Source organism: Egretta garzetta, unplaced genomic scaffold (genome assembly GCF_000687185.1).
Source record: "Egretta garzetta isolate BGI_Z169 unplaced genomic scaffold, ASM68718v1 scaffold77, whole genome shotgun sequence".
In the NCBI taxonomy this organism is placed as follows: domain Eukaryota; kingdom Metazoa; phylum Chordata; class Aves; order Pelecaniformes; family Ardeidae; genus Egretta; species Egretta garzetta.
The window spans coordinates 661536-681206 of record NW_009260130.1 but is presented as its reverse complement, the minus strand read 5'-3'; the positions used below and the strand labels follow the sequence as shown (position 1 = coordinate 681206).

The following is a 19671-nucleotide window of genomic DNA, read 5'->3' as shown; positions in this document are numbered from 1 at the left end:
AGGTAGTGGAGGCCCCATCCCTGGAAGCATTCAAGGCCAGGTTGGACGGGGCTCTGAGCAACCTGATCTAGTTAGCGGTGTCCCTGCTCCTGCAGGGGGGTTGGACTAGATGACCTCTGGGGGTCCCTTCCAACCCAAAACATTCTATGATTCTATGATCCTTTGTGCTGGGAGGAGAGCCAGGGAAGACAGGGGTTCTATTTCTAGAGACAAAACAGGAGGCGCAGCATAAAGAGATCCTTCGAAAGATCAACTGCTCTCTGGTGCCCAATTGCACAGAACCAAATCGAGCCCTGTAGAAGGAGGGGATCTGGACGGAGATCCTCCTTCAGGAATTATATCCCTTTTGTTTGGTTTCAGAGGCTTGAAATAAAGGGCAAGAAACCTTCTTGGTCTGTGTACTTGTGCTACAGAAATGTAGTAGATACTTCTCAAGTGGTTTTCTTTCCTATCCAAAAATCAAATGATGTATTTTCTACAAGTATGAATATCTTTTCCATTACTCAAACACTGAGATAGGCACATAAGCCCTCCTTGATTAAGGACACATTTTCTGCATTCCTGTCTTATTTTCTTCCTCCCTTTCTGTGAAATGGTATTTTAGATAAAACGTTGAAGTTCATTGATCTCTACGGCTTATTCCTCACCTGCAGCTACAAACCCATTTGTGTTGCTGCAAGTAATTACAGTAGAGATAATTATGGTGATACAAACACAGGATTATAAATTTTGGTTAGGGTTAGGCAGCAGGAGACAGGCTTCTCAGGGAAACATTCTTATTTTCATGTAAATGCTTATTAAAAATGAGAAGACAGTCCTTGATCTGCAGAAAACTAAAAGGGGGAATACAAATTAATTACTTCTACTCTAAATTGCAAAAATAACATTATCTATGTTTCCATCAGGTACTGGCGGCTGTTATGGAAACCAGCCTATCCTTACAGCAAAAGGTAAAAAACCAGCACTGATGTGGCTAAAGGGATCCCCTAATTTTATCCGGCTCAGCAAATTGAAAGCAGTGATATCATTTCATAGAAGTGCAAAATATATTATTTAAAGGCAGGGTTCTAGTGAAGAAAATGGTGATGCTGAGTGGGAAAATAACATTTTTCTTTTCTGCCCCTATTTCCTTTCCCTCCACATATGACATCTTCTCTTTTCCATCCAGTTTCTCTCAGTTTGTATCTCAGCCACAAATCCCAGTACCTTCCACACTCCTCCAGAAGATATTCTATAAGCTGCAGTCCTACGTGTGGGGTTGCTTGTGAAAGCCATTACTCTGAGAGGTGAGATCAGAGCCTCTCAAAAGGAATTTGGAGACAAGAATTATATATGGATGCAAATGTCACCTATTTCTGTTTGAGTCAATAACCCCTTCCACTAGTAGAAATTAAATCAAATGTCATGGAATTTAGGGAATTCTCCAGTTCCTCAGGCTAAACTTTTGCTCAGCAGTTTCTAGAGGTAGATATTACTCTATGCTGCTCTTAAACCAGACATTCATTGCAGAATATTATCTTTTGGCAGTAAGATTCTGCTCTCACAAGACTGTAAATCCACCAGAATTTAACTACCACTAGAGAAACAGATGCAGAAGTTCAGATTACTAGGCGGGACAATAGCGCTTCATCACTTTGCACACCCATTTGAACTGAAAAACGAAGAGGTTAGCAGCACTTATTCAGCATGGTATTATAAGGAACTATTCCCTCAAATGTTACTTGTCGTGAAAATACCATGGAATACATTCCCATAGGTCTGTGGAGAACACCCCTTTCCCCAGAAGTAGCCAGAACCTTGCACTTCTTTTTTAGCAGATGCACACCTTGGGGCATGTGGGATGAAAAGCACTGCCCTACAGCTGCTTTTCGACAACAAAACTCCAAAAATATTTACCATGTCTTGGCTGGTCCTTGATGATGGTGTAGGTTATCTCGGCGTCACGGGCACCGGGTAGCTCAGCGTGCAGAATTGTCTTGGAGATCTGTAGCATGCCTCCCTGGGGCACCCAGACCAGGGAATTCGTCACCAGTTGAGGGTTTCTGTTATTCTGCATGCAGGGGGACAGCAGAAAAAGGCTTAACTGAATGTCAGCAATGCTGCACTGACGGAAACAGATTTCCAAATGAAAAGGATCAAGCGGAGTATTTTGGAATTTCTTACACATTCAACCCCGGTTGTCTACTTCAAGAAATGGTTGTGCATCCTTCACACCCAATTCTCACCCTGTAGAACTGACCTTGTCCTCCAGTGCTTCTAATTGCCTGTCGCTAACCCTAAACCTTCTTGACCTCAGTCTCCCTCTATAATTTTGTCTTTTACCACCATCCTCATTCTCTCTCCGCTTGACTTTTGACATGTCTTGACAGAATTTATCTCCATGGCACAGTGGAAAATTCACCACTATCATAATCTGAAAAAAAGTATCCAGCCTACTACACTAGTTTGATTGGATCCACATTTTCTCACTTTATATCTTCGTCTCTTCATTTTATTTTCTAAAAATACACACCTTTCAAGGGTACTTGCAGAACAACAGCTTCTTACCCATTCAAAAGTATCTCTCTATGGCACCTCCACTATCGTTACGCACCTCTATAACTGTTACCACCTCTCCACGAGCAAACCCAGGTTCAAGATCAACCTCATGCTTTTCTACAAGATGGGGGAAAACTGAACTGAAGGGTATGCAAATGCTAATGATGAATTCTGGCAGAAACATGAACTATGACAGTCTTCCATCCTTTGCTTGAACAGCAGCAATTTAACATTCAGAAATCAGATCTACAAGTTCCTCTTCGTTACTACTGCACCAAATCCTCATCGCTACTTTTGCTATGTTAGAACATACTTGTAGGAAGACTTTTAGATCAAGTATCTGCTCTCCCTGCGGGGATTTAAACCCATGGTCAAGTAATCTCTTAACCACGTTAGTAAAACTGAAGTCTGCCTGAGCATCCATCGAAGTCTTGTGCTTCGTGGTGGGTTTTCTAACCTTCAAATTATTCCCGCAGCTTTTTTTCCAAATGAATATTTGTCCAATATTCATTCAAGATTCTTCAAATGTGGATGTCAGGACTGGATGCAGTAATGATTTCACTGCCATTTTCATATAAGTCCTCTGGCATTCAAGGATTATATTAGCCCTCTTTAGCTCTAAATGACTTTGTTAGCTCATGCTCTGTTGGACAGGCCACCAAAATCCCCGTGACCTCTTCTGTGCCATGGTTCTTTCTTACAAGCCCAGTTGCTGTAAATGTGACTTCTCGATTTCTACAGATTCACCTTGGAACTGGCTGTGGTGAACTGCATAACTAGTCAAAATCCTGACTGCTCCACGTAAGTGACCATCTTCCCCCTCCTTTACTACTCCACATAACCATGTGTCACCCCAAAACTGATCAATGACTCATTACTATGTTCTTCTGAATCCGCAACAGAGATAGACAGAGCTAAAAAGATGTTTGTAAAAAAGAATGACATTAAAGGATGATTTTCCATCTCCATTTTGACATGTCTGCTGAGCAACTTTCACCATTTAATTTGTACTACACTTACTTTGCACAGCGTTCATTTTTAAAGGCCACATGATCTTAGACTGTGTCAGGTCACGAGTTTCCAGCACAACAGCTGGTTTATTTTTTTTTTTCAAAGAACAGTGAAGAAGAAAACCAGACCCTGTGCCAGCCCAGAGAACCCTGCCAATATATATGATAACTTTCCTCTGACCTTATCGATTTGATCACATCATGACACATATAGGCCTAGCAAAGCATAACTCTGGAACGGGAAACAAATGAAAAAGGTCAGAAAGGTCCCTGGATTTATTGTGGAAGGAGAGAAAAGAGAAACCAGCCACACTTTGAAGAACGACAGGCAAAATGCCCTGTCTGAAAAGAAAATATTTCTAAGTGAATGCTAATTAAACACAAGGTCGTGATTTTGCTATAAACGTGGAACCTTTGAGCTTTTCGGTAACTGAATGATTGAATGTTCCTTCACTGGCCACATTAAACCAGTCCAGCATTTTGTGACACCGCTTCGACCTGGCTTTGATGCTGCGATCCTGGCTTGTTAATAAGAACACATTTGTGAGACAGCTCTTTTTGCTTGGTAATCTTTTTAAAAATATCTTTAGCGACAAGCTGTTGTCTGATCAGAGTGCTCACCCTGTGTTCCCCAAAACAGGTAGAATCACAGAATCACATTACATTTCTTTTTTTTTTTTTAACTGATACTTCAGCACATAGTTAGCAAACTGCGGGAATGAATTCACAGCACAGGGAAAGTGTTTTTGGAGAGCCCGGAGAGGCTAACATGCTCCCTGGCCCATGCTTCAGCTACCTGCTCCCAGACAGGGCAAGGTGCGGTGCCTTGCAAGTATCTTGGAGACCTCCCTTAGCTGGACCTCCTCTAGAGGTCCAACACACCCCTCAAATAAACATCTTTTGCCTTTTTCCTGCATTCGCCCCAGTCCCTCGGAAAAGAAAGGCTTCCCTATCCCATCAGCAATGGGCAGGTCACATGTGGGTAGGTCTGACCTCCTCTGACTTACAGCACATAGCCTGAGATCATATTTTCTAGGGCATGGGCTCCTTATTCTCCATTGGAGCACCACTGGCGGTGCTCTGCCAAAAATGAAGCACCAGCAGGTCTCAAGTTGACTTCGCAGAAGCTGTAATTGTTAGAGAAGGTCAACAAAAATATACAGCAGTGCAAATCGTTATTAAGAGCTCTTAAAATAGAGGCCAGCTGCTCAGTAGGTCAAACAAAGCGTTTGGATTCGGCCAAACAGGGCAAAGCAGGCTGTTAGCAACCAAAGTGACTAAAAAAAGCTCCTTGCAGAAAACACGGCACACCCGTTGGGAAGAAACAAACCCCTCTAATTCATAACATTTGGAAGGTTAGGTTGTCCTTCATTTATGTTTTCCTACTCTCACCACAGCGCTTCTATGGATTAATGTCTAAGAACGATACTGTCTGAGCCCATTGAATAGGAATCCTAGAAATGCCCTTTCACACCAGGACTTGCTATATAAAACCATCCAGCAGCACATGATAACAAGCTCTGTGGACTCAGATAAGTAACGTGGTTAAAAAACCACACCTTGAACTCCCGCACCTCCAGCCAGAGTCCTACCAGGCTTTTTAGCAACCTTTGGATGTAAAGCACGGGAAAAAAACCCCAAACAAGTGTCTTTGCATGTGTATCTCAACAGCGCCTTTTCAGAGACAAACCCTGCAGGTGTTTCAGCTCCCAAGGCTACTCCACAAAGACGGTAATGAGGATGAAGCAGGAGCTGGGCATCTGCCAGCCCTACCCTCATGCTAAAAGCCGCTCCGCTCTCACCTCTGTCACCACCTTCGTTCTTCGCTGTAGCCAAGTGCTGCACAAAGACACTTGGAAAGATAACGAGAGGAGACAAGGCAGCTCAAAATCATCTAATAAAATAAACTATACTCAGCAATTCACCCTCACTGGCATTTACAAGAACCCGCTTAATCAATAGCAAAAACAATAAAATGTGTTACAAACAACGCAGAGTGGCGCCCGAGCGTTTTTACAGTCCTGATCTTCTAGAGGCTCCTTAGGGCCACGGAAGTGATGTGGGTAAAGAAAGCACAGGCAGGGCTGCTCTTATTCCAGGAGTCTAATAACTCAGCAGCAGCCTTGAAAGTAACCCCTTTTTCATTCCCAGACTGATGTGTGTGTGAGTCATGTCACTAATTATCATTAATTACTACCACAACTTTAGGAGCACCCACAGGCTCCAAGTGGGATCAGTCCCTCCTTGTGCTAACTATAGAGACGCACGTAGCGCTTGTAAACTTTACTTAAAATGTTCATGCCCAACTTGCTGTGAAAGGCATCCAATACAGCAGAGAACAGGACAAAAGAGGGGTAACAACATCTCCTCCTAACTCCATTTCAGGAGTGGAAGCACTCAAAGATTGTGTAATTCTCAGATCCATACAGAAAATGACTGCAAACAGTGGACAACTTCTCTGACAGCTCTATTTTTCATTACTCTCTCGCATGGACTAAGGGATAAGGAAATTGTCAGCTTTTTTCCCTTCTGTTTTATTACAATATCAGGACTGAAATGGTTCCAAGCTCTTCAGCAACTTCATTTTTTTCAAGGCTCCACCACACATACCGTCCGTATTTCATGCCTTGTTTGGTTGGGGTTTGTTTCATAAACAAATGGAAAAGCACCACTGTTTCTAATTTTACTGCTCTAATCACTACAAAATATAATACAAAGTGCCACTTCATGTCCAAATACAGAAGAGACAAAAAACTGTTACTTAATTATGAACTGCAATGAAAGCAAGAAACAAAAATTAAAATACTTCTTAATAATTTCTGAACTCAGGTATCTGTGCCCTGTCCTTAGTGAAGTTACCCAACAGAAAGATGCATCAAGTGAATGACTTCAGTCGAGCAACGCTGAGTGAACTGCAGAGATCCTGACCTTGGCTGACACCACCAAAGAACAAGTGCTACACCTTATCAGCCAAGTTGTTTTGTTGATGTGCAGTCCTTTTGTGTCTCCCATCACACTCCCATCAGCCCAGTGACTGGTGTGCCTATCTCATCAGCCTTCTCTCCCCGCCATCCACTCATTCCCTAATTCATTGCCCTTACCAGTGCAAAACTCTCACCTGCAACTCCAGAAAATCTTTTTATCAAATAACTATGGACTTTGAACTGTCAAAGCTGCATAATTTGAGTTGAACCATTCCTGCCGCAAACCAAAAATTCAGGTGACCTCCAAAACTCAATCAATCCACTACTTTCTCCTGTCTCTGACCACAGCCTGTCGGTAATGCAGGATTAGTGACACCTCAGGGACATAGTGATACTTCTCCAGACTTCTAATTTGCCTGCGAGGGTTTAGGCCACAGCACATACCTTGGGAACAATCTTGATGTGGAACAAGATGTTCTGGAAGTGATACCCGTCGTTCAGTTGCAAAAGTACTGCATCATCCTGGGTATCGGAGCCATCGTGAGCATAACGCAGCAGTCCGTTGGCAAGGTCACCCAGGTGGAATACGTGGACTGCAGAAGCCGAGCCTCCAGGAGGCCTGATCAGCCGCCCGTGACGTGGAGGCTCTAAAACCATCAGCACGACGTCCTGAGGATTGTCGCCGTCTCTCACACCAAGCAACAGTTCTGTTATAGTTCCAATTTTCCCTCTGCGGACAAGGAGGGCCTCATTTCTGAACACATATGGGGCCTGAAAGACAAAAGCAGCTCTTAGGTGTTTGCTAGACCTTAGCAATTTGATCATGATCAAAGTCTAGAATGAAAAACTTGGGGTTAAGGAAATTAGCTCACTTCATCCCTGGAAACCTCCTATTTCTAAGCAGCAGAGAATCCCTCTTCACACTTCCCCACCCCCAGCAGGCAGATCTAAGAATATCTAGCAATTGAGACTGATTTAGTGACATTAAAAGAAGATTCTCATGCCACAGCAAGCTTAGGAAAGGAAAAAAAAAACCTTAGGACATTTATAGGAAAGCAATTTAGTTATCAGGTAGAGCCTGTATTCCCTTTGCTGTCTGCATGGGTAAGAGACAAGGGACACAGCTTTGCCTTATTACCATCCACGGAAATTCAAATGGAAACACGGACCCCGATTATTTTGGGAGGTCTACATGTTAGAAGCACATCCGCAGGCCCAACTGGAACGCAGGCACCTCTGATGCTGAAGATTTATGCCTGTGAATAATCAGTTCAGGGTGGGTTGGGGATGGAGACACAGCACATTCTCCCTATGTATGACCTACAGCTTCGATACCTTGGACATCTTTCAGAGCACTGATGCTTGAGAATAAAACCCCACACAACCTGTGTACCCAGGTTATCTCTCTAAAATGGGGGAAAAAAAGGAAGCAATGAAGAATGCCAGGGGCGGGAGAATAACCTACCCAGGATACTAACAGCAGCGAGCCAAACTGAGAGGCAGAAGCTTGAATTAATGCTTCTAAGTAGAAATGAGTCCATCAGCTAACACCGAAGGATGTGCTTTGGCTTGTCTTGAACTGATAAAGTCCATCTCAAAGACACCGGTCCATCTCAAAGACACCAAAACTGGGTGTCGTCAGCATTATTATTTATTTATTTTCAAAGACCCCACGCAGCCTTATTCATCCCAGAATGAAGATCAGCTAGAGACCACATTTCTGCTGGTTTAAATTAGTTCCCTAGTTCGTCGTCGCCAAGGAAGTTAAAATCTGCAGTCTCTGTCGATCCCAATAAGCATCACTTGCCACCAGTAATACCTCGGCTCGGGAGGGGGGTGATCCCACAGAGACAAAGTCATCAAAGTCATCTGCCATCTCACCTGCATACAACTTATCAGGGTTATTAAGGATCGGCAGGCAAAATTCCTACTATTAAACCTCACTTATGTATTCTGGGGCAGTGACTGAAGCTCTTATTTAGGTGAATATCCTACTGAGGTAAACAAGAGATTAGACTGAGCGAAGATTTCAGCACCAGCCAGAATCAATATACACGCAATAGGATGAAAATCCATAGTTTGTCTTACACTAAAGGACAAACGAGAACAATTCTAATTTCCAGAAGTTATAGAATGACTCATATGGAATATAGTGATTAAAAGCAACAAAGTGCAATTAAATAAAAACTAGAATTCCGAACCCTGAAACTACCACCTCTCTAGGATCCCAAACCATAAAAAAACCAAGCAGTGCGAAGTCTCAAGATTGTCAGAGAACCATGGAAATGATGCATCTAAGGACGAGTTGTTTCCTATAAGGAACCCTAGATATATTAAATTAGAGACCCCCCACAGGGCCCCAACATTGTATGTAGTGAGCAAGTCAGCAGCTCGCCATGTTTTTGAGCTGCTGGCTACGCTCCTACTACACTCAGCATGAAGCACAGAAAAGCACCAGCTCCTTCAGACACAAACTCATCCACCACTGCAATGACTAAAATAAATTAATTTCTTAAATTACTCATTGTAACGATGGATGCTGAGTCAGGCTTGCAGGCAGGAAGGAGTCAGCACTAAAAGAGAAAGGATGATAGCCACATTTCCAGTTTCAGTTTTATCAAGCCATTTAATGCCCCTCTGAGGATGTCAATGGGCCTTAAGAGCAGCAGACTCTCGTTTGCACTTTAAAGTCTCTTTACACCGCTAGAATATGCCAAATAGCCACAACAACTTCAGTTCAAGCAAAGCTATCTGATCAGGCTTTCAACTAAACAGTTTGACTATGGAAAAAGCTCGGTGCAAGCTACAAAGCCTCCTTGGAAACGTGGACCCCGTTCAAGTGAGTCCATGGTGAATTCGCTGCCGGCATAACCAACAGCAGAAGCTGGGCTGGGCAGCTCCAACACGTCCACTGCCCTCACAGCAGCATCAGAGGAACACCTGTAGCTCGAGTGGGAATCAAAGCCTGTCCAGAGGGATGTGATATGACCTGCTGATAGGCTGAGCTTTTGGCACATGCAACTAGGCTGGGCTCGAACAGCTCCTCCATTCTGTAACGCTGCGCCCTCTCCCTTAATGCGTATCTTGCACATCTCTTCATACCTTGCCTTTTAGGGACCCTACCCTTAGAAAAGGAGTCACAAACATACTGCCTGTATACCATCTCTTGGGCGAGGCCCCTCCACAATATCGTGCTACAGACTTTAAATAACAGTAATACGAGAGACACGGACACTTGACAGTACCATCAACTTGCCTAGAAGTGGTGAGCAGTTTAAGCAACACGCTTTAAATAGCTCATGCTGATTTAATTCCCAACTGTCCGAGAACAGAGCATTTAGGTAAATGCTCTTGACTGTCAAAGCATCCCTACCATAGGGATCAATCATCGTTCAATTACCCTGCAGTAAGAGACTGAACTAGACCATTCGCGGATCCAAAGAATAATTTTAACAGTAGGGAATCCTTACCCCTCGCTGGTAGTTGCTCTATGGTTGCATGGCTACAATTCCCCAGCACAAGCAAAATTACATGGGCCAGCTTCTTCGGTCACTTACCCCAAATCCAGTTCTTCCATATGACTCTTGGCTGCCTCTCAACGAAATGAGAGTTGAGCCTAATTTGCCTGACCTGAACTCCAGCCCAAGTTTTGCCCAGCTCCTTTGTTATCGCTGCGAGAACCCAGGGCTCCAAATAGTAGAAAATTTGTGGTTGTTTCCAAGCTTTGTTACTTTACCTGTGTTGAAAATGCTTGAATGTTGACCACCTCAGGATGGGAGAAGAACTGTTGATCGCTGACCTTCAAGGAAAACTGTCCTTTCCTAAACAAGTCCCCAACAAGCCAAAATACAGAAAAACTTAAATTAATGAAGTGCTCTTGCAGGACTCAGTAACGATAAAAATATTACCTATCCAGTAAAAATGACTAGCTTAGCGACAGAAGCTTTAGCTCAAGTTTTTTCAATTATGTTTTTATAGCATTTTTTTCTGGAGATTCACAGCAGTCACAACATGCAGTAGAATACCTTTAACTATGTAATATCATACCCTCATTTCCCTTTAACTAATGTTACCCACATAGGACGGCATCTCCAAGATAAAGTACTGATCCTAAATGTCAGCTGGTCGCTGCTAAAGAAAAATGTCACCTGGCTTCGGAACAGAAGCTCCCACTTCTCAGCACTTTTGCTTTCCATTTACTTTTCAATAATGCCACCCAATAACCTTGAACATAAAGTAGCCATGTATCTCAAGACAAGATCCTGACACTTCATTGTGACTACCAGGCAGACAAAAAATAAAAGCATGATACAGAAACACATGTCTTAAGTCTAGTGAACATGAGCTAACCCTTGGCATTGGAAGGACACCCTGAAAGTCTTATTGAAAACAACGGATCAAAGAACACCCTGAATATAAAGGCAGAAATTTAGAACAATTCCACTGATGTCAGTCTAGTCCCAAGGCTTTACAGTGATGTAAATCAAGTGTGAAATTTGGCAGGATGACTGGCTTATTGCCTGGCAGCAGGAAAAATCTGCTTTCTTGCAATGTGCTTGCAGTGTGAGCATTGCCAGCCTCTAATCACCACTAATTATCCCAGGACACTAACAGAGCTCACACTGCAGGCAAAGAAGTAATGGCTGAATGCAGATTATGCCGCAAAACATACTGCTGACATCATTTGAGCATCTTCCTGATAGTATCAAGAAATAGTTGTAAGAACCAGACTAATATGCCAGTTTTAAACACACAGCAGAGTATCCTGAAGATGAGACAGACTCCTGCAGCCCCAAAGCACAATAGGTTTGGCAGCTGGATTACAGTGACCTCCTATACCACAAACAGAGAAGTTTTGCACCATCATTTATGCTATGGTACAGTATAAATACATCGGCAATTTATTTAACAGCAGTGAGAAGTGTTGTAAGAATGTGTCCAAGGAACAAGGAAATACCCATTCTCAGGATACACTGACTTTTTTTTAAGGCAACAGCTCTGAAAGAAGTTTCAACAGAGTCACCTGGATTTCTCCTTGCTGTGCACAAAGCGGACTCTCTTCTCCTTCACATCCTTGCAGTTGAAGTGGTCGCCTTTGCTCAGCTGCACCTCTTTGCCATTCACCACCACCACCAGCCTGCCGTTGGAGGGGGTGCTGTCGATACGGAACAAGAGCTGTCCTGTGTCACCATCCAGATCACACACACCCAGTAAGGAGAGGTCTAGGGGCTTTACCCCGCCGATTCCTACTGTGAGGGTACTGTTCATGTGGAAGCTCGTGGGACGTTTGCTGGCTAAAAAGAAAGAAGAGAGAAGTATCACTGAATGAATTACAGCCATGGGCTGGGTCAGCATCTTGCCTGTCACTACCATCTTTTGGCTAACAGACCAGACCCTTCTAATGCCCTGTTCGTTACTGACCTAGGTGGACAACCACCATCTCAAGAAGAACTGCAATCCATCCCAATCCCCACTATGATTTTGAGAAGCTTGGGCAAGTCACTTCCCATCTTGAGTTTCCCATCACAAAACTCAAAGCCAACATACGCTGGCCTGCCCTGCAGATGGACCAGTAAATCTTCGATTAGAACACAGAAAAGATAAGCAGGTACTACAGTTGGTTTAGTAAGGCATTTCCCCAAAGGTATTTTTTCATTTGTTTGACATTGCTGATAAATGATGCTGCGATTGGAAGGATGTGCCTCCATACCTAACTAGGTAACTTCACTTAGAAAACCGCATACATGCACACTTTATGAAACAAAAAAGTTGGAGAAAAATAGCTGCCAACTTTTAACAGTCAATACGAAACCGCACAAAACTGAATTCCAAAAATGCCACTGAATGAACGCTACCTCTGGCCTTAAGATCTGCTGGAAGCCTGACAGCTCGCTTGCTTTACCATAAGAGACACTCACCTTCTTCGCACTCCCTGGTCCACGTGTTGCCATAGAAACCCTGGCCACAGGCAGAAACACACATCTTATTCTTCAAAAACGTGGTGCTGTCACAGAGGTGGCACAGGCTGTCACTGTCACACGCCAAGCATCCAGGAGGACAAGCTGAATCGGATGGAAAGCACAACCCCATTGAGACACTGCAAAACCAGTGCAGCCACTGGTGCACAGAGCTGTCCCCGGGGGTCAGAACAGAAACACCACCACTGTTTGTGTCTCACCTACCTGACTAAAATAATCAAAAAGAAGGGGCAACGAGTAGAGATAAAAGTGTTGTTAAGAAGTTCCTTCCTCATTTGACCACTGTTTGCCATTGGCTACAGAGAACCTGAGATAATCTTCCAAACGGAAGAAACGTGCTTTTAAGTAACTGTTATACCGATTTGAAAAAAATACTCCAAATACATATCCAAGCCCTACGCAGCTTGTTAACCCACAAGTCAACCGAAACCTTTCTAAAAATGTGGGTTTAATACCTTTTTTATACACAGTGTGCACACACATACACACGCACACGAGCAGCCGTCTACACTGAATCGCATTCCTCCTGAATTAGGCACGTCCAAATGCAGATATAGCCTGTTATCTAATTCTCAAGTTGACTGCATCACCTCAACAGCAAGGTTAACACAGCATCCAAGCGCTTCCTCTTCACCCCAGCCTCGGAGACAAAAAGCAGTGTTACAGAACATAGGCTACAAACCCTGGTCCCTCTCCGCCATATCACCCTCACTTTGCTTACCTGCGCACTTGCGCTGCGCGTGGTCTGCATAGTATCGCTTCCCACATTTGTGAACACAGTAAGTGTCCAAGAGGAAAAACGGGGCTTCGCAAAGGCTGCACTCGTCCGCTTGGTGACACTGAAGGCAGTGTTGATCACACCCTAGAAGTCATACGTAAAGAGTTCAGCTCAGCACCGCTTTCAGCTGCTTCCTGTGCTGTGCCGTAGCACCCCGCAGGAACCACAGCTCTGTGGCGTGCGTGTGCTGGAGGGCAGCGAGAGATCTGAAGCTAGAGCGTGCCTTCTGAATGCAAAATGTGCACAAATTGGAGACAAGCAGGGAAACGCGCTGGCAGCAGCAATTAGAAGTAACGCTCAAGAAGAACTCACTCTGGCATGTGTCTGATTCCTTGTAGAAAGCTGCAGGGCACTGTTCCACACAAGCTCCTTCATGGAGAATGTAGCCCTCCATACACTGCAGGCAGTCAGTCCTCTGGGGACCTTTACAAGCGTTACAGCTCCAGTCACACTCTGGAAGAAAAAAAAAAAAAAGTCAACACAGGGCAGCTCTTTCTGGGGTGCTCACCCTATACAAGTGCTCAGCACTTGGGGTCTACAAGCTATGGGAATATAAGCCCTAGGAGCAAAGAGCACAGTAAAAACTGTTAAAGTGATCCTAAAAAGAAAAAAAAGAAAGCATGCTTTGTATTGAGTGACTTAGTACAACTCAAAATAGTGACTTATTACAACTCAAAATACAGGTTTTTTTTTTCCTCTCTCAGATTTAACATGTTCCAACTATGTCGAATTTGAGCAGGCTTGGCTCTTGTTCAGCATTCAGACCTGCTAACACTGGCACAGTTTTGTTGCCCAGGAAGCTTGACTTTAGCCCATAAGCAGCAATGCTCCTTTTCTGCCACCACCAAGTTCGTTGCTCGTTGGCAATTATCCACCCCATCTTATCAATCTCATGCTTTCAAATGACTCTGACCAAAAGAAAATGAAATCATTGCTCCTCACAGTCCAAATGCCCCTCTGGAGAGTACACGGGCCAGAAACACACTGGGACCCAACCTGCCTTCACATGCTCCTGTACAGTGTCCCTTCCAGTCTTCAGCAGAGTCCCAACCACGCACACGTGCCCAAGGAGTCCTCGGGCTGCCAACGCTACTGTTTGTTTCTTGGTGGCACTTAGATGGTCCGTATCAGCAATTAATGACAGACACCCTTGGCTGATGAGACAGACAAATGGGCAAGAGGAAGAGGGGGGGAAACGAGGGCTTGCTGAGGTGAGCTGAACCACTCCAGTCCGTGCAGCGGGTCCAAGACAAAGCCAGGACAAGAGTCCTGCCTCATTCCAACACCCTAAACACCAGACGTCACCTCTCTGAAGAACCGCAGCGTTAAGGGGACAGATGCTACTGAGGTTCAGGTACTGAGAGCGCCTGCTAGAAATGAACACTAAACAAGTCACTTGTATTATATCCTGGTCCTAGTGGTGTTAGCTGCAATAAAGCCCCGTTATCCTCACTTATTTCCATTATGGAACACACTCCTTCGGAGTTCTGGAAATATTTCAAGTCATGCGTCTTTTAAATCACTCCGAACTGTTGTTTCTGCAGTCATCCAGAGATGCAGTATTCAATAAGACAGAGAGAGGCAGGTAAGTACACAAGGCCCTATGAGCACTCTAAAAAAGATTTAGCCTGGTAAGCTCACTCGTTATTCAGCTGACCCATGACTAAATGAATTGCTGGACCTGACCCTTGAAAAGTTTGCTGGCTCACTTACTAAATCATTTACAAGAGAAGGATTTGCAATAATCTTGTTTCACTGGAAGGCTGAAGTATGTGACAGCAGACTTGTGAAAAAGAGAAAAAAAGTCAAAGCCTCGCAACAACGCCCCCCCAAACACACTCTTTAAAGCAGGCCACCTGCACAGGTCCTGCTGCAACGTAATGGAGTCTTAGCCAAGGCACTTGGAAATTTGTTTTTCTTTAAACCAGCAATGTGTTTTTCACCTCTGCAAGTCTTGCTGGAAAAATCCAGATAATACTGCTGAGCACAGCTCTCATACTGGCACTCTCCAAATAACAGGACCTTAGCTGGATCTCGGCAAGACGTACAGCCGGTGGCTGATTCACAGCTCAGGCACTGGCTGTCGCAAGCTGTGGAAAGACAAAGACAAAGAAAATAACTGTAATTACTGATGCACCAGCCAGCTGTACAAGTAAAAATGGTATTATCTTGTAGCCTTGCTACTCCTCTTGTCCTCTTTGAGCGACACCTGTGGAGACTTCAGAGTTTTTGCTTCTTACGTTCCTTTTCACGGCCTCCAAAATGTAAAAAGCCTCCTTCCATTTGGAATAGACTCTTAAGTCTCCTCACACTGCTTCTTCCTCTCCCCTGGATAGGTCAGGGTAAAACACTGACCTTGAATTCAAATCCCCAAGTAAGAGCTTTTCCTGCCTCCGTTTTTCTTATTCTCTTTGCACAACCTGCGTTTCATATGATTCCAGACTTAACTCGTAATGGACAAATTAGGAGACCACAACAGACTGCTGCAATCCAGTTAGCAAACCTTGGTGGGACCAAGGGCCCATTTCATTTCACTTAATATTTCCACCTTTTCATTTGCACACAGTGTGATGTTTTGGAGCTGTAGGGAGCAAATAAAGATGCCAGGAAAAAATAATTCAGGGATTTACTGAATCTAGGATCAAAGTCCAAAGGTTCAGAATATTTCAGCTGACTTCTTTGATGTCTAGCATCTAAACTTCTCAGGAGGCTGTACTAAAAGCCACGTGTTACTCACTGCTGATGTCAGAGCTCTTAGCTAATTCGCAGCAGAAGATTTAGGGGCAACGTGCTATGGAAGATCGACAAATATTTCCTAGCCCTTTGCCTATGCACTGAAAAGCTTGCTCTGGTTCTGGTGAGATGAAATTTTACAAAAATAATACGCAGAAAACTCACAGAGGTTCACATGTCTGCTTTATACAAACAACCGTAACTGCCCACTGTACAACAGTCAATGATGCAAAAGGGACTGCTCAATTCCCGGCCAGCTACCCCTGAGTTTCACTAAATCCATCCAGGGTCTGAATCTTTGCCCAAGGTCAATTCCGTACTTATGATAAATCAGAAGAAAGCTCTGAAAACACAGCCCCAAGTGTTTAAACTACAGAATAAAGCACAGCTGGCCATTTTTAATGGAAAAAACCAAACAAAAACCTGTTACGGGATTTAGCGCAACTACTAATATTGACATGTTACTTGTGGTAACATACTGGTGATATGCTAATTGTGGAATGCTAATTCTGTGATACGCTGACTGTGGAAATCCACTTCAATTTGCTTTCAATTCAAGACCCAGTTTTGTAACAACAAAACCTCAAAATACCAAAGTTAATGTGAAAATACCTATGTTGCTCTCACTGAAGTGGGAACCCAGCACCCTTCAAAATGGTTACTACTTTAAGCTCGTCTAAAAAATGTCACAGAAGGCCTGTGTTTTATTGAAGTACAAATTGATTTCTAACAAAACGTTTACCTAAAGAATCTAGTAGCTGTTTTTTAGGTGCTCTGGTGCCAGTCTGATTTCACTTAAGAATAGTACACGGAAAAATTACTATTTGTAAGTGCTACGGAAAGCCAACTATTGAAAGTACGGTAAAACATTCCACATGAGGTCTAAATCTATAGAAATCAGGTTACCCATGGACGCATGCCAGAACAATAAGCAAAAACTGTATTTGAAAGCAATCCTGTCTGCTTGTTTTATCGGCATGACTCCGTATCTGCATTTTTAAAGCCATGAAGAACTTGTTAAGCTTTGCATTGTTCCTCAGCCAGTATATCACTGAGGTTAAAAATATCTCTGAGAGTCCATACGTGCATTCAGCATCTCTCTGAACTTCATTCCAAACCCAAGTTCCGCAAAAGTGCAATGCGACTAAAATAAACGTTGAAGAGAGACCAAATTTTCTCAGCCTAACAGCCAACCTCCCTTTAAGCAATTTTCATTACCTCTAAGTGGCAGTTTTCCAGCAGCCTGGGACAGTTTGTATCAACACGGCTTATCAGCAGTACTTCACTTGAAAAGGCACAAGTGACACTTGGAATGACAAAAATCCAATGCACCAACACACTTTGCCTTGAGCCTCCCGCCACAAGGATTACGGACATTTCTTCAAAAGCCGTTTGCAATAAGGAGATTAGAGTAGTTGAATTTGCTTGCAAAAATCTATTTGCATTTGAGCTACTGAACCAAATTCAGGAAGGGTACAATCCTCAGGAGCATTCCACTTCTACCATGATGTCCTGAGGGATGAGCTATCAATAGGAAAGTTTTCATTAGAAAAGGGCATTTTAATTAGGAAGGGAGGTATTCCGGTGTAGTTAGCAATAAAAGAATCCATACTGCAGGAGAGAACAGTGAATATCTTATAGAGTTTGTAGGAGACCAGCCAGGACAGTGAGAATCCCATGATGCCTTTTTTTATTCATCTTTTTTATTACATTCCTTTTTCATTATTATTGAATAGCTTTTTTTTAATGTCAACAGAAAAATGGTACAAAGTCTTCCACCTATTTCCTTGAACTTATGCAAGGTGTCTCCATTTCTGCTGATAAGATGGAAATAATAGTTTCAGGGGAACCATATATTTCAACAAAAGGCAGGTAAAGCTGACAACCGTATCAGTGTCCTCCTATAGAACCTCATCAGTAAAGAAATTGGGTCTAGATAGGATGACGCTGATACCTATGTTCAGTGCACGGCAACAGAGTTATTTTATTATAAATCAGAATAATTTAAATCAGGGTAATGCAGGATTTAACAAACCTGAGTGTTCAGGTTCATGGCAACCAAACCATTTAAGCACTTGCTCATTTTTAGGTGTCTATATTACAGTGGGTTAATTCAAGCATGTTTTTTTCATATTTTTTATGTCTCTGGGCCATATAAGTTGGCATTTTGGAACATCAAGCCAAATATTATGTGAGGAATAACCCAATCGATGTCAGGGCCAGAGTGAACATAGAATAATAAAGGAAAAGAGAGGCCCTGAGAGATTCACAAGGGATAGCAGGAGTAGGACTAAACATTACTGGACTTAACACCAGATCAATTGCATCAGATCATTAGGAGGTAAAAATATCACCGCTCAAGCCAGGTGGGGCTGTGCCTACAAAGCTGTACCTTGTTTCTACTGAGGTTTCACATGGGGAAAAATGTAGCAGAAACAAACAGGTAGTGCAGTGGGGAGGGGGTTTGCTTTAGCACGAATTGATTTAAACTGGTCTAAACTTGTCAAGCTCTCACAAAGCCCAGAATCCACTTAGTACTTTTGGCCACTTCTCTATGTACCACCTGGGCAACTTAACAAGGAAGCCTACACAAATTCTCCTGCAGATTTTTGTTACGGGACCCAAAGTCGCCTGGCTTTGAAGTCGGTAACAGAACTGCAACTGTGTTCAAATTTAAAGCATGCTGCAGGCTCTGTTTCTAAGGCAGCTAATCACCTCTTGTCAGCTCACATCGAATTTTCAGGCACTTGAAATCTTTCTTTTCCTGGCAAGAGGAACAGTAAGCAAAGGAACTAGAAAAGACATGTCGGTGAACACACTGTGGAAAGGAGAGATGGCTTGGAGAGAGGCACTCACGTCTGCAGGTCCACCGGTCATCCCTGTAGTATCCCGGGGAACAGGCTGGCGCACACATGCTGGTGTGGGAGAGAACCAGGCTGGTGTTGCAAGAAGAGCAGGAAAAAGGACCCTCGCCGGTGCAGGTTTTACATGAGGGGTGACACCCTGCAGGGACAGCAAGAACAAGCGTTTCTGTTCAAGGAAAAGTAGATCTTCGAGCAAGTTTTGCAAGATTCAGCAGAAGCTCTCGCAAAGACTGAGCATGGTGATATGAAGTACCAAAAGTTCCTACTAAGTCTAAGCCCTTACTGGTGCGCAGTGCTCAGGCGCAGAAACACAACCAACCCACCTTGTGACAGACGGATTCAGGGGCTTTATTTGTGCTCTGTGTGCCATGCACACTGGATCTCTCCCCTCCTCTCCTTTCTCTCTCTTTTTACCCATTCCTCTTCTCTTCAACCTTCCCTTCTCCTTGAGAACAACCCTACAGGATCTGGCCAAGGCCTGCCTATCAGAAAAGAGTACAGAAAGAGCAAGCATGCATCAGTACCTCCCTCTCATGCTTTCTCTCAACTAGTTTCAGGTCAGATCCCGCTGAGCCTGGTGCGCTTTGTCTATTGAGGAACCATCTAGTGCTTTTCTGACAGCTCCACACCTCTCTGAAGATTTACATCCATCCCTTCGGCAGGAGTTGCTCAGCTGCTACCTATTCCAAGAAGCAACACTGACAGACAACAGGCAATCTCTACGCACCCTCTCTCCATTTCACTCGTGACTTCTTAGGCCTCCACCCTATTTCCTCCCTCCTGCCTGTGTTTCAGGTTGAAGCACTGTGCTCTGCTCAGCTGCTCGCTGTACAGAAGCCCCTCCCT

General features: G+C 43.7%; 1 protein-coding gene across 1 annotated transcript in view; it reads right to left on the bottom strand.

Moving 5' to 3' along the window:
* Positions 1–19671, bottom strand: part of FRAS1 (Fraser extracellular matrix complex subunit 1) — a 131614-nt gene that overhangs the window by 47000 nt on the left and 64943 nt on the right. The window contains 9 exon segments of the mRNA XM_035896955.1: positions 1897–2050; positions 6917–7243; positions 10209–10293; positions 11496–11766; positions 12391–12534; positions 13172–13312; positions 13541–13681; positions 15172–15318; positions 18818–18964. Of these exon segments, the coding sequence (XP_035752848.1) occupies positions 1897–2050; positions 6917–7243; positions 10209–10293; positions 11496–11766; positions 12391–12534; positions 13172–13312; positions 13541–13681; positions 15172–15318; positions 18818–18964 (1557 nt within the window).